This window comes from Trachypithecus francoisi, unplaced genomic scaffold (assembly GCF_009764315.1).
Source record: "Trachypithecus francoisi isolate TF-2019V2 unplaced genomic scaffold, Tfra_2.0 Lachesis_group5, whole genome shotgun sequence".
In the NCBI taxonomy this organism is placed as follows: Eukaryota; Metazoa; Chordata; class Mammalia; order Primates; family Cercopithecidae; genus Trachypithecus; species Trachypithecus francoisi.
Window position 1 is genome coordinate 98,436,737 of NW_022681470.1, and position 14,581 is coordinate 98,451,317.

The 14,581-nt window shown below is 43.6% G+C and overlaps 1 protein-coding gene across 4 annotated transcripts in view; it reads right to left on the reverse strand.

Annotated features, from left to right (window-relative positions):
* Nucleotides 1–637: 637 nt before the first annotated feature.
* Nucleotides 638–14,581, reverse strand: part of RPRD2 (regulation of nuclear pre-mRNA domain containing 2) — a 126,059-nt gene continuing 112,115 nt past the window's right edge. For 2 of the 4 annotated variants that reach the window (XM_033198256.1, XM_033198255.1), the window contains 2 exons: nt 13,573–13,773; nt 1,083–7,058 (listed from right to left, as the gene is read on the reverse strand). In XM_033198256.1, coding sequence (XP_033054147.1) covers nt 4,285–7,058; nt 13,573–13,773 — 2,975 coding nt within the window. In that variant the 3' untranslated portion in view covers nt 1,083–4,284. Of the gene's footprint in view, nt 7,059–13,572; nt 13,774–14,581 lie in introns of all 4 variants that reach the window. The other 2 variants (XM_033198258.1, XM_033198257.1) reach the window with 2 other exon arrangements.

Consider the following 14,581-nt stretch of genomic DNA (forward strand, 5'->3'; position numbering starts at 1 on the left):
AAAAAAGGGTGAGCCAGATTCCAGTACAGTCGTACACCCTACATGCTGGGTGTGTTCCCAGGCCACTGCTAGTTAAGTGTCTGGTGATACATGCACGTACCTTCACGTAAGCAAAGCTGCTATTTAGAGCCTTCTACCCTGCCAGTGACCCAGGCCTGGCCCAGATGCAGTGACTATTCCTCTTTACCCCTTAAAGCCAGCATTCCAACCCAGCCTCACTGGGTTATGAACAAGGGATGGGGTAAGACAGAAGGGTTAAGTGTGGCTTCTGCACAACAGATTGCCAATATGCAGTAAGAAGGACAGATGTGGGTAAAGAATTGGCCAGAAGGATCCCTACTACCACCCCAAACCCGCAATTCTATGCTTGCTTTAAAAATGCTTCTTGGCTCACAGTTGCAGTCTTTTGAAGACATGCACAAAAAATTATTAATACAGTATATCCCACTTCACCAACTACTCCCTGAATATCTAGAACCCATCCATTGTCCCTTTCCAAAATTCAATTACACAAAGGATCAAACAGAAAACCCAAAAGGCCATAAAGATCTTAGAGGCTCAGATTGCCTTCAGTGACGTTAAGTGCAGAAGTCAAAGGGGACATCTGGAAAAGATCAACATGAGGGGAAAAGTCAACCACACAACAAAGGAAGCCATACTTTATTAAAGTGGAAAACAAAATATTGGGGACAAAGATTTTTTAAAAAAAGGAATGTCTGGAAGAGAGTAAAGTGCAAGTGGTCACGAAGTGGGTGGTCTGTGGTATCTCTGTATGTGCCTGAGAAATGTGTGGGCACACACACCACTACTCCCACCCACATACCATTGGACCAGAAGCCAATACAACCGTATCTTCTGAGATATATCCAGGCTTTTCCTTCTGCATTCTCTAGTTGGTTTCACCTTCGGCCCTGGACAGTCATGTTGGGTCTTTGCTGGAGAAAACTTAGGTTTTCCAACCATAGGCCTACTCCACAAAGCAGCAGTTTCAGCTCCTGAGAAGTTCCCTCCTATTTGCACTCACCAGGAAGCCAGGGGCCCTTGGTCCAAGCCCATCTCAAAGAAAAATGTCAAACCTTTCGAACTAGTTATTTTATTAAATGATATCAATACACATTTCAAAAGGATTTCATTGTTGTTGCTTCTAAAGCATGTACTTGTTTTGTTTTCACACTGAACACGTGAGAATATCAATCCAACATATCTATTTTAAATCTTAACAGGCGCCCCCGCCCATTTAAAAAAATAGTGGGGGATCTGGGGAAAGCAGTAATTTACAGCGGCTTCAAAACAGTAACAGCTGAAGCTCAATTCGGCAGGAACCGGTAACTTCAGGATTGAGAGTGAATATCCTGCAATTAGGAAGTTTATCGTATTCACATTATCTAGATAGGTTTGCTGTACCCCATATATATCACAAACATTTTATTCCTGGTATTGGAAACTATAAAAGTCCTATTCTCTGCTCATTTTCCCCTCCCTAGAATCAAACCAAATTCTGTTTACTCTCAACTTCTGAGAGGGTAGAGGGGAGCAGGGAGAGAGCTCTCATCTAAGCTGCCTGAAGAGTAAACTTTCAAAATACTGAAGGACCCTATTTCTGATACTGTATCACTGAACTTTAAGTGGTACTAGTGTATTCACAATCCCTACTAATTCTCTGTCTGTGATTTTACAGTGAGTACCAAGGACCTTACAACTTCTCACATTCTGCTGCCATATGAATCATGTCCTTGCCAAGACACACTATGTTATGCTTTCTTTAAAAAATATCTTGTTTATTTGTTTGAACTCAGGTTGAAATACAAAAGTCAGAGCATGGTCACAGAGTTTTAAATCACAGACACAGAAAGAATAAAACCCCTTTCTTTCATGTTATGAATACCAGAACTGTCTTTTTTGTTTCACTATATCACATATATATACACATTGTCATCTTCATTAACTGATGTAAATTTTAAGATTTCCTTAAAATTAATAGCTGACAGTCTCATACAAATCCTCACTTCCATCCTAAAACAAACATATTGAGGATTTTGTGGCTTAAAAAACAAAAAAGTACCCCACAAAAACCCAACTCCTTAAAAGCTCATCTTTGAAACTGTACAACAAAGTCTTCCTTTCATGTATTAACCATCATACTTTTGAGGACAATTATCCCGCCCCAACGTTCAGGAAGCCACTTGCCTGACATCCCCACATTTTCTGATAGAATTAAATGGTCAGAGAGCCTTTTCAAGTAAACACTACTTTTAGCTTAAACAAGAGCAGCAGAGAGAATTCACATTCTTTTATTCTAGAATGAAAAACATCCCATTTAATTTCTGGAAAAAAAAACCCTATTTCAATTTTGAAAGTAAAATATAATTTCCCCACCCCCACCCCATTTTCTCTTATGCTTTTCCCTAACAAATGTCTTAGGACTCAATATAACTATACTTTCTTTTCTTTGCTACACTACATACCCCATCCTACACGTAAGATCGTGGTATCATGCATTTTTGTGGGGAGAGCTACAGGGCAGAGAGGGTCGAGGAAAGAAAGAACAGCTGGCTTTAAGACCAGACAGGCATTAAGAAGATGAATGACCTGCAGCATCCTAACCCCAGAACACATGGTGAGCCCAAATAAATAGAATAAATTACACAAAAACTCCCAAATCATGATGTACATCTGGTTTATGCTGCTCTTTCTCGGAAAAGTAAGTTCATTCCGAGAGAATCATTTTCTGTCACTACATTGCCCACCCTCCCCCATCTGTAATATTCCACTGGAGGAAAAAGCAACCCCATACTTCCTATAGTTAGTTCTATACTAACTTGGAAGAAAATATGAAACTTGCTAGAATTCTCTGAAAAACTAAGCACATACTGTTTTACTCATCTAACTGGAGATTATCAGTGTGTATGCCTTGGGGTAAGATACTAAATTAAAAAAAAAAAAATTGGAGTAAAGCAACATTTACTTTTCAGTGTCCCTAAAGATATAAACACTCAAAGTATGATGATTGTCTATTTCCCAAGTACTAGATGTAGAAATACGAACAAGTCTTTCAGTCCAGGGAGAAGGAAAGCACTTATCTCGCATGTAAAACAACTAAGGGCAGAAATGGTCTTTATTTCCTATTGGGAGCAAGAGGTGGGGGTAAGACTTGAGCCTTGAAATGGGATAGACACGTGCGTATAATATAAAGGAAAATGCTGAGTCTCCTCCTTTAAAATATCTAGAATAGGGGTGAATAACACAACTGAAGCAAGGGGAAAAGGAAGATAAAGACAAATATTTCTCTTAATAGTTAACCTTTTTGAAAACCACCAATAAATAATCACTTACATTAGGGAGGCACCGTGGTAAAATTAATGTCTACTTCTTATATTTAAAAATGCAGGGATAATATTTCTGTTGCACCTTTGTATCAATAGTCAACTCTAGTGACTGTCTTTCTGGCCACAGCAGAAGAAAAACTGAGGGAGATAAAGTCAAAAAAGAAAAGCAAGAGGCATGAGCTTGGTGCAAGACATGTGAAACTACCTTGAAAACATTTCCTATTATCTTGTTTACAAAAAACAGGCAGGTCATATCACGCCATTAATGCTTCCTTTCCTAATTTTATATACTGTAGTCACTCCTTATTTTAACCTTGAGGCTGATTAAAAAAAGATTTTAGGAGAAGGATAAAGAACTCAACTTCAACATGCCTTTAGAAACAAAACAAATAAACTTGACAGGTTCAAGATCTCCCACATTTCCTCCCTTGCAACATCTCTTGGCTGTTAGCAGACACAGATACACAGGGAAGGGAGCCGAGCTGGCTACAGCACATTCTAAGCTGCAAAGAGAGGGAACAGGAATCCTTCCATTGACTACTCAATAAGCCAAGCCCAAAATAACATCCCAACATTGCACATGTGGTTATCTGTACTGATGGAAGTTTTATTTCAAATGTAATAATACTCTTCAATAGATGGGATAAAATAAAGATTGTTTCCTCCCCACTCCCCAGCCCCCCAGCCAAATGAAGTGGCTTTGGTTGTGTTTCTTTACTTTTTTTTTTTTTTCTTTTTTAATACAAACAACTTGGGGAAGGTAGATAAGTGCAATGGGAGGGAGGATTGAATTGAATAGTAAAACGTAAGCAAATGTGATTTCTTACTTTGGAAGAGAGGCCCTTTGTTATAATAAAAAAAAAATCGAGAAAGAGAAAACAAATAAAAACAACAATAAACCAAACTCCTACTTCCAATGTTCTCTAGACTGTTCAAAATGCCTTTCCCTTGGTTTCCATCAGTACCTGGGAGGGAAGAATGGGCGTTTTGGTGCAAAGAACGGAGGGCCCCTAGCAAAAGGTGGCCTGGGTCTCTTTAAACTGTGAAACGGGTCTCTGCTGAGAAAAGGTTCCCTAGGCCGAAAGTCTGGCCGGGGACTCCGTAAGATCATGCCACTCCGGCTGATGGTGTCTCTGTGTGAGGGACCCAAGGGGGGCCCACTGCTGCTGTTGCTGCCTCCCCCACCTCCTCCTCCATGGGGTGGGCCCAGGTGTTCCAGAGAATGGGAGGGTAGGGTCAGGCTCTCTCGTACACGGCTAAGGCCAGGGCCGTTGAGGTCCCGTTGGGTGGGGCCCCCGTGGTCCCTGGGTCCTGGGAGTACCCCAAAATGCTCAGCCAGGGTCCCTTGAAGGAGGGAACTATGGTCCTTGGGAAATACTGCCACAGCCCCTGCCACTCCGTGCTCTGCCAGTGGTGGGGTTGGGAAGGGGACAACTCCAGAGTGGTCAACAGGGGGTGGAGGAGGGGGTGGAGTAGAAAAGGGGACACCACTCCCACCACTGCTGCTATGTTCCCCAGGAGGGGGAGGAGGAGGTGGGGTAGGGAAAGGAATTCCACTGTGCTCTCCGGGAGGAGGGGGTGGGGCAGCATGGGCCAGGGCTGCCTCCTTTGTGAAGGGGTTCGAAAGATCCACAGAGGGTAGATGAGTGGGTGCATCTCGAGAGAAGATACCACCATGATCCTTAGGAGGGACAGGTGGGGCAGATGATGGCCCCACTGGCTCTCTCTGGAAGGGTGTCCCATGTTCCAAGGGGGATGGGGGAAGATGATGCTCAAATGTTGAGTTGAAACTGTTGGAACGAAAGCTGCCGACACTCTCCTGAAATTGGGGTGCCCGTTCCTTGTATGGTGCTGTTTTAAAGCCAGTGAGGCCTCCGCTGCCCCCACCCCCAAGGGATGCCAACTCAGAGGCACTTGAAGGGCCATTGTCAAAAGAGCTACCTGATGTGCTCAGATCAAACCAACCCACCCTTGAAGCCTCACGCCCGTGTCCTCTATTTCCCTTCCCAGGAACTCGGATGGACTCTACGGTCTGGATTGGCTCCCCTGACATCCTCCTATTAGATGCATTGTGATAACCCAAGGTTTCTATAGGGGCCCCCTTTTCTTCTGTGCTATCAGGCAAGTCTAAGCAGGAGGAGGAGACGCGTGTTTCTATGCGGTAGTGCTCTTCTTGTTGCTGCTGATCAGTGGTGGTCAAGCTGGGCTGGGTGAGGTTTGGGAGACTGACACCATCACTTGGAGTGCCCTTGCTGGGGGCCTGGCCAAAATGCTTATCATCTGAGGGCTTACGTGAGGCGTTTTTAAGCATATTCTTAAATTCAATCGTCGACGTGGTGGAAATGGTGGAGGCCAGGACTTTCTCCACGCCTGATGTGGGTGGGTGACCCGTGGGAGCGGCAAGGGTGTTCTGCGGAGAGAAAAGGGAACGATGTGGGACTGGGTGAGGAGAGTCTGGGTACTGCTTCTGTGGCAAACTGAGATGCCCAGTGGTAGATTGAGACAAGCTATTGTGGTTGGAGTCAGGGGTGAAAAATGAATCATTCTTACTCGGTGATGGTGACCGGTCAGACCCAGGTTCATTCCCTCTTACGCTGAAGGCACCAAATAGCCCAGGGGAAGATGAGAGACGGTCACAGTTCTCACTAGAATCCAGGAGGGCCCTTACAGATGGAGGGAAGGCAGACTTTACCCCAAATTCTTGGGCTCTGTGGCTATAACTGGACAGAATTGGCTGGTACTCGGTGGTTTCAGACAGCTTGCTTGATTTCAGGATAGATTTGGCTGGTTTCTTCTCTAGGTTCATCATGGCAGAGGGTGGAGGCCCTGAATACTCAAAATCTCTGTAATCCTCATCTTCTTGGAAAGAAGTATCTGGGTAGAACTTTTCCTGTGAAGAGTCCATCAGGGAAGATGGTCTCTCCATTCCATCAGGAGGCTGCTTATAGGGAGATTCACTGCCCAGACCAAAGGGTCGATATGTAGATACAGAATTGGAGAGCTCTCGGGGGTAGCTTTCATCTCTCCCAGGGGGTGGTGATCTTGTACTGCTGGGTGTTGAGGAACCAGGGCTAATGATCTTAGAAAGCAGGGACATAGTATCTACACTGCTGGATGTGGGCTTGTCCATCATCTCATCCTGGGTGGGTGTCCCACTCCGTTCATCCCGTACAGGGGTTCCATCAATGTTGTCGATTGAGGTGCTAGTAGGGCCACGCTGGAAGTCTGAGGGATGGCTCTCTGATGGGGCGCTGGACCCCAAACTGCTCAGGATTGGGATGTTTAAGTTTAAGCCACTGAAACCAGGATTACCTTTTAAGAAGTTGTGGATCTTCATTTCCAGGCTTGGGGAGGTGGACTCTGACTCCAGCTTTGGCTTGGAGACCTCTGAAGATTGGCACATGGTAACTTCAGTAGGTGGGGCAGCAGGGCTAGTATTGTGGGTAGCTGTAAACCCCAAAGAGTTGGACGGTAGTTTAAAAGTAGTGCTTGGGAGCCCTGGGCTTTGCCCAATTGAGGCCTTGCTGGCTGAGGTTGAAGAGACTTCAGAAGTTGATGAGTTAGGAGAATAGTTGAAGCTTTTGGAAATAAAAGGTTGGGCATTGGAGGGCAGATTTCTTCCCTTTATGGTAGAGACTGTGGTGTTGGCAGGGGAGGCTGCAGTGCTCTGTGAGGCAGCTTCACTGGCTGGAACTGGGTTCCCAGTAACACTCTGAAGTAAAGATGACAGGCCTGTAGAAACAAAGATTAGAGGGGTTAAAAAGAATAACTCCCTACCATGCAATGCAAACAATGTAGGCTAATCAGATATTCTCATTCATTTTGGTGGGAACCAGATAGACAAGTGTAAGGCCAAAAGGAATCCAGACCAAACAAGCAATGGCTAAATGTCACAGAAAATACTGGGTCTATTTATCAATAAAGAGCAAATCACTGAAATGTTTCCAGTACAGTCCAGAAATAAGCCCAACGTGGCACAATAAAAGGCAACAGGAAGGGGAGATTTTAATGTCAGAATCATTCATAGTTTAAGTTAGGCAAAGCAGGAAAAGAAAGGAGGCAAAATTATTTTTCAAACAACACTTTAAGCCAGTATTTCTTAATGTTTGATCTGTGGAAATGTTTCTCTAAATGCAAACAGATCTGTTCTACCTTTCCTGTCCAACCTTCAAACCACAGTTATCTCTAATAATATACATTGTTATTTTCAAGAGGGAGACAGGCAAATGCAATAATATACATTGTTATTTTCAAGAGGGAGACAGGCAAATGCAATAATATACATTGTTATTTTCAAGAGGGAGACAGGCAAATGCAAATATCAGAAATTTATCTGAACAGGAAACACCTTTTTCAAGAAGCATCTCTTGGTAGACTGTTGTTACTTTTTGGAAAACAATGCTTTCAACCATCCAAGTTTTGGTTGTAAAATGTATCTATAATAAACATACATCACAAAGACTTACAAAGACAGACCACCAGGGACACTGGTCCTTTCACAAGAAAACACACAATCCCCATTTTATAGCATGGAAAATCCAAGGATTATTTAGTCCAGATTGACAATGATGAAATTCAACTGTGTTCACTGGCAGTCAAAACTTTCTCAGAAGCACTGAGAAAGAATTCTTCGGGGTAAAGAATGAAGTTCAATAAAGCAAACTGCTCCTGTAGAAAATTTTTTAGAAAAATATTTGACAAAAAAATAACAGAAGGGTCTATAAATTCAATTTTTTTTTTTTTTTTTTTTGAGACAGAGTCTTGCTCTGTCACCCAGGCTGGAGTGCAGTGGCGTGATCTTGGCTCACTGCAAGCTTCACCTCCCAGGTTCACGCCATTCTCCGACCTCAGCCTCCCGAATAGCTGGGACTATAGGCGCCCCGCCACTACGCCTGGCTAATTTTTTTGTATTTTTTTTTTAAGTAGAGATGGGTTTCACCGTGTTAGCCAGGATGGTCTCAATCTCCTGACCTCGTGATCCACCCGCCTCGGCCTCCCAAAGTGCTGGGATTACAGGCATGAGCCACCACGCCCGGCCTTCAATCATATTTTTAAAAATTTACCCAATTTCTTGTCACAAACGAAAACTTTTGGCTGGGCATGGTGGCTCATGCCTGTAATCCTAGCATTTTGGGCGGCAGAGGCAGGAGGATGGCTTGAGGCCAGGAGTTTGAGACCAGCCTGGGTAACATAGTGAGAATCTGTCTCTAAAAAAATTTTAAAAATCAGCTGGGCATCATGGCGCATGCCTGCAGTCCTAGCTACTCAGGAGGATGAGGCTGGAGGATCACTTGTGCCCAGTTCAAGGTTACAGTAAACTATGACTGTGCCACTGCACTCCAGCCTGGGTGACAAAATGAGTCTCTGTGTTTAAAAATAAATTAGCCGGGTGCGGTGGCTCATGCCTGTAATCCCAGCACTTTGGGAGGCCGAGATGGGCGGATCACGAGGTCAGGAGATCGAGACCATCCTGGATAACGCGGTGAAACCCCGTCTCTACTAAAAAAAAATACAAAAAACTAGCTGGGCGAGGTGGCGGGCACCTGTAGTCCCAGCTACTCCGGAGGCTGAGGTAGGAAAACGGCGTATACCCGGGAGGCGGAGCTTGCAGTGAGCTGAGATCTGGCCACTGCACTCCAGCCTGGGCGACAGAGCGAGACTCCGTCTCAAAAAAAAAAAAAAAAAAAAAAGTAAATAAATAAATAAAATTTTAATACACATTTCACCCAAATTTATAGCTTTTAGTCACTGAATACACTAAAATTTTTCCTTAGTAATTATATGATTAAAGAAAATACTTCATGTGATACTTAAATTAATGTTTCCTCAAAATTTCAATTTTAACCCATATTCTAACAGAGTTAAGGTCTAAGGAATTTCAAGTCCCCTCCATCCTTGTAACATTTTAAAGCCATTTCTAAATAATGTTGTATGGTCTTTATTGTTATCCAATACTCAACAATATCCAAACAACTGAAATAATGTTTAGTTATGATCCTCCTGAAGAAAAAAAAAAAATCCATGTTTCATTCCAAAGAGTTCCCTAGCCACATAATTAATCCCACCTAATAGTTTCCTTTTTTTTCTTTTTTCTTTTTTTAAGAGACAAGCTCTTGCTCTGTCACCCAGGCTGGAGTAGAGTGGTGCAATCATAGCTCACTATAACCTCAACCTCTTGGGCTCAAAAGATTTTCCTGCCTTAGCCTCCCAAGAAGCTGGGACCACAGGTGTGTGTCACTATGCCCAGCTAACTTTTTTATTATTGGTAGAGATAAGGTCTCACTATGTTGCCCAGGCTGGTCTCAAAATCTTGGGCTCAAGTGATTGTCCCACTTCAGCCTCCCAAAGTGCTAAGATTATAGGCATGAGCCAACATGCCCAGCCTGATTTAATTCTTAGTAATCATTGTTCTCAAAAAACCCAGAAGTCCTCAAACATTAGAATGTGATATATGATAATGTAATATGATTTTTAGAAGATATTTCAGCATATTTTTCAGATATTTTGGGATAACTTCTTCAAAAGAACATCTTTTTAAGATAGATATATACTATTCAAATTTCTGGTAATAGATAAAATTGTCTCTCACCACTAAATATTACTTTTCTCCAATTCTCCAATCTTTTTTTTTTCTTTTTTTTTTTTTTTTAATTATTTTTAAAAAGTCTTAAAAACAATAGAGATGGGGGTTTTGCTATATTGACCAGGCTGGTCTCAAACTCGTGGCCTCAAGTGATTCTCCCATCGTGGCCTCCCACAGTGTTAGGATTACAGGCATGAACCACTGTGTCCAGCCAAAAGTTTGCTCTTTAATCATAACAAGTCATACTCTGCTCCTTTGCCCACTGAAGTCTCTCTTTTTTTTTGAGATGGAGTTTTGCTCTTGCTGCCCAGGCCAGCTCACTGCAACCTCTGCCTTGGGGTTCAAGCGATTCTCCTGCCTCAGCCTCCCAAGTAATTGGGGTTACAGGCGCGAGCCACCACCCCCAGCTAATTTTTTTTTTTTTTTTTGGAAAGACAGGTTTACCCAGTTGGCCAGGCTGGTCTTGAACTCCTGACCTCAGGTGATCCACCCCTCCCCAAAGTGCTGGAATTACAGGCATGACCCACCACACTGGGCCTGAAGTCTCTCTCTTTTGTGTTGTAAATCCGTCAATACCTAGGGCTGTGGATGACACAATCAGAACAAAGTTCTGGGATTTCGTTAACAGTCTTTGAGGAAATACATCTATTTAAGTTGCTAGATACAATCCTTTTAAAAGTCAAAGAGAATTCCACATTCCATAAGGAACTGAGTTCTGTTCAAATTTTGCCTCATCAGAAAATCCACATAGGCCAGGCGTGGTGGTTCACACCTGTAATGCCAGCACTTCGGAAGGTTGCAGTGAGCCGAGATCACACCACTGCACTCCAGCCTGGGCAACAGGGAAAGCCCCCATCCCAAAAACAAACAAACAAACAAATAAATAAATAAAAAGGGAGAAAGCATGAACATGTCAAACTCTCAAATTGTCCCTGATATTAGTAGTACACAACATGTGGTACAATCATCATCAATTCTTTATTGCTGATGCCAACAGATAGGGGCTGTGGATTATTAATAATACTTAGTTCTGTGTAACAAAATTCTTCTGTATCTCAAGACAAAGCTCACTATAATATGCTTGAATGATCCACTTACATAACAGTTTAGGAAACAGTTTTATACCATTCCTTTCGTAAAGAGCAGGGTTTCTCAACCTCAGCACTACTGACACTTTGGGCTAGATAATTCTTTATTGTTGGGGGCTGTCTCACACATTGTAGGATATTTAGGAGCATCCTCCTAAAGGCATCCTCCTAAGTAGCAGCCCTACCATTAACCCAGTTGAGACAACTAAAAAGGTCTCCAGATATTGCCAAGTGTCCTCCCTGGAGGCCTTTGGTTGAGACTACTGATACAGAGTAAATCACTATGCTGAATATACCATCCTGGTATTTGTAATTCATTTTGTAATTATATTATGGTACTTAAAAAGGGTTTTGTTGGTATCTGGAGTGTAAGAGAGTAGAGAGTAGGAAAGATTTATGAAAAAAGGTTAGAAACAGTCAGTGTCATGCACAAAACATAATTAGTACAGCTGAACAGAAAGGGTCAAATGAGAGAGATTATAGGTAGTTGAAAATAAAAATACTACATCTAAGACTCTAGTGATCCTCCTGCCTTAGCCCCCTGAGAAGCTGGAACTATAGGCATGCACCACTATGCCCAGCTTATTTATTTATTTATTTATTTATTTTTTTTGTTGAGACGGAGTCTCGCTCTGTCACCCAGGCTGGAGTGCGGTGGCCGGATCTCAGCTCACTGCAAGCTCCGCCTCCCGGGTTTACGCCATTCTCTCGCCTCAGCCTCCCAAGTAGCTGGGACTACAGGCGCCCGCCATCTCGCCCGGCTAATTTTTTGTATTTTTTTTTAGTAGAGACGGGGTTTCACCGTGTTAGCCAGGATGGTCTCGATCTCCTGACCTCGTGATCCGCCCGTCTCGGCCTCCCAAAGTGCTGGGATTACAGGCTTGAGCCACCGCGCCCGGCCTATTTATTTATTTTTTGAGACGGAGTCTTGTTCTTTCTCCCAGGCTGGAGTGCAGTGGCATGATCTCTGCTCATTGCAACCTCCGCCTCCTGGGTTTACACTATTCTCCTGCCTCAGCCTCCCAAGTAGCTGGGACTACAGGTGCCCGCAACAACATCCGTCTAATTTTTTGTATTTTTAGTAGAGTCAGGGTTTCACTGTGTTAGCCAGGATGGTCTTGATCTCCTGACCTCGTGATCTGCCCACCTCGGCCTCCCAAAGTGCTGGGATTACAGACATGAGCCACTGCGCCTGGCGCTAATGTTTAATTCTGTTGTAGAGACAGAGTTTCACTATGTTCCCGAAGCGTCATAAAAAAATTTTTTTTTTTTTGGGAGACTGAGTCTTGCTCTGTCGCCCATGCTGGAGTGCAGTGTCGTGATCCTGGCTCACTGTGATCTCAGCACACCTACACATGTGCGTCACCACACCCGGCTAATTTTCATATTTTCAGTAGAGACGGCATTTCACCATGTTGGCCAGGCTGGTCTTGAACTGCTGACCTTAGGCGAGGAGCCTCCCATAGTGCTGCGATTACAGGTGTGAGCGACCGCGCCTGGCCAAATTTTTTGATAATAGATGGACCTTTCCTATTGTCTTTAGCTTTGGTTAACATTAAAATTAATAAAACTCAACATATATAAACCTATATTAAAAGCTGGGACTAATGCAGCCCCTAGGGTGTCATGATGTAGGTGAAATAATACTGAACTCCAGTCAAGAAATCTGGCTTTCAGTCTCGGTTCATATTGAATAGAAAGGTATGTGACCATAAGCAGGTCTTACCACCTTATTGAGCCTTAGTTCCCTTACTTGAAAAGTAAGGGATTAGACTAGATAATGCTTAGTCTCTTTCAGCTTTGACATTTTATAATTCTTCAGATGTCAGCTCACAGATGATAAATATAAAAAGAATAGGATGGGCGCAGTGGCTCACGCCTGTAATCCTAGCACTTTGGGAGGCTGAGGTGGGCAGACTGCCTGAGGTCAGGAGTTCGAGGCCAGCCTGGCCCAACATAGTGAAAGCCCGTCTCTACTAAAAATACAAAAATTAGATGGACGTGGTGGCGGGTGCCTGTAATCCTAGCTACTTGGGAGGCTGAGGTTGCAGTGAGCCGAGAGTGGGCCATTGCTCTCCAGCATGGGCGACAAGAGTGAAATTCCATCTCAAAAAAAAAAAAAAAAGAAGAATGACCACCAGGCATGGTGGCTCACGCCTATAATCCCAGCACTTTGGGATGCTGGGATGGGTAGATCACCTGAGGTCAGGAGTTGGAGACCAACCTGGCCAACATGGAGAAACCCCATCTCTACTAAAAATACAAAAATTAGCCAGGCATGGTGGGGCAGGTCTGTAATCCCAGCTGCTAGGGAGGCTGAGGCAGGAGAATCACTTGAACCAGGAGGTGGAGGTTGCAGTGAGCCGAGATCGCTCCACTGCACACCAGCTGGGCAACAGAGTGAGACTCCATCTCAAAAATAAAAAATAATTTAAAAAAAAAATAAAAAAAATAATAATGAATTAACTGTGTTATACATTTTATGGCTCTGGATTCCTCAGAAATGGAATCCAGGATTAATTTAAGCCAGAGACAAACATTCACAATTCGAGTCCCTCTGGCACATGTCAGTTACCTTGCAGTGCAGGGGCTGACTGTGTCTGGGTTTTGGAAAGTGCAGACAGAATGCTCTCTGGGGTGATCTCCACCTTGGAGAGGATATTTGCCAGAGGGTTGTGAGATGTTGTCGTGGCAGGTGCAGGTGTTTTCAGGCCACTGGTGAGATTGCTGGGGCTGGTGGGAGTTCCTGGAGAAGGTCTTGATGCAGGACTGACCCCTGGTGGCAGAAAGATGAACTCAAGAAAATGCAATTCAAAATGACTTCAATTCCCCATACTTTCCACTCACTTCAATGAGTTTGATATAATTAACAGGAATTCTTCTGTGGTTGATCCACAAATGGTCCATCATAACATGACATGTACAAAAAAAAAAAATCTGAAAAGATTAAGATTATCTCCTTTTACTTGGAACACCATTAAAACAAACAAGTATTGGCCGGGCGAGGTGGCTCACACTTGTAACCCGAGCACTTTGAGAAGCCGAGGCAGTCGGATCACCTGAAGTCAGGAGTTTGAGACCAGCCTGACCAACACGGAGAAACCCCATCTCTACTAAAAATAAAAAATTAGCCGGGTGTGGTGGCAGGCGCCTGTAATCCCAGCTACTTGGAAGGCTGAGGCAGGAGGTGAACCCAGGAGGTAGAGGTTGCGGTGAGACAAGAGTTGAGACAGAGTGAGACTCCGTCTCAAAAAAACAAACAAGTATTAAGTGATTTGCATAGTTTTGAGAGCCCCAATATTTCTTATTTATTTTTAAAAAATAGAAACAGGGTCTTGCTATGTTGCCCCACGTGGTCTTGAACTCTTGACTTCAAGTGATCCTCCCACTTTGGCTTTCCAAAATGCTGGCAATTAACGGCGTGTGCCGCCACACCTGGACAATATTTCTTTTTTCTCCACCAAATGGCACCTACAGCTTAGAGCACTGTAGGTGCTCAATAAATACTGCTGGCTGACTGGACGCTGAGAGCCACTACAGTTGTATAACTCAGTCACTGCATAATTTTACGTGACTGGTAAATT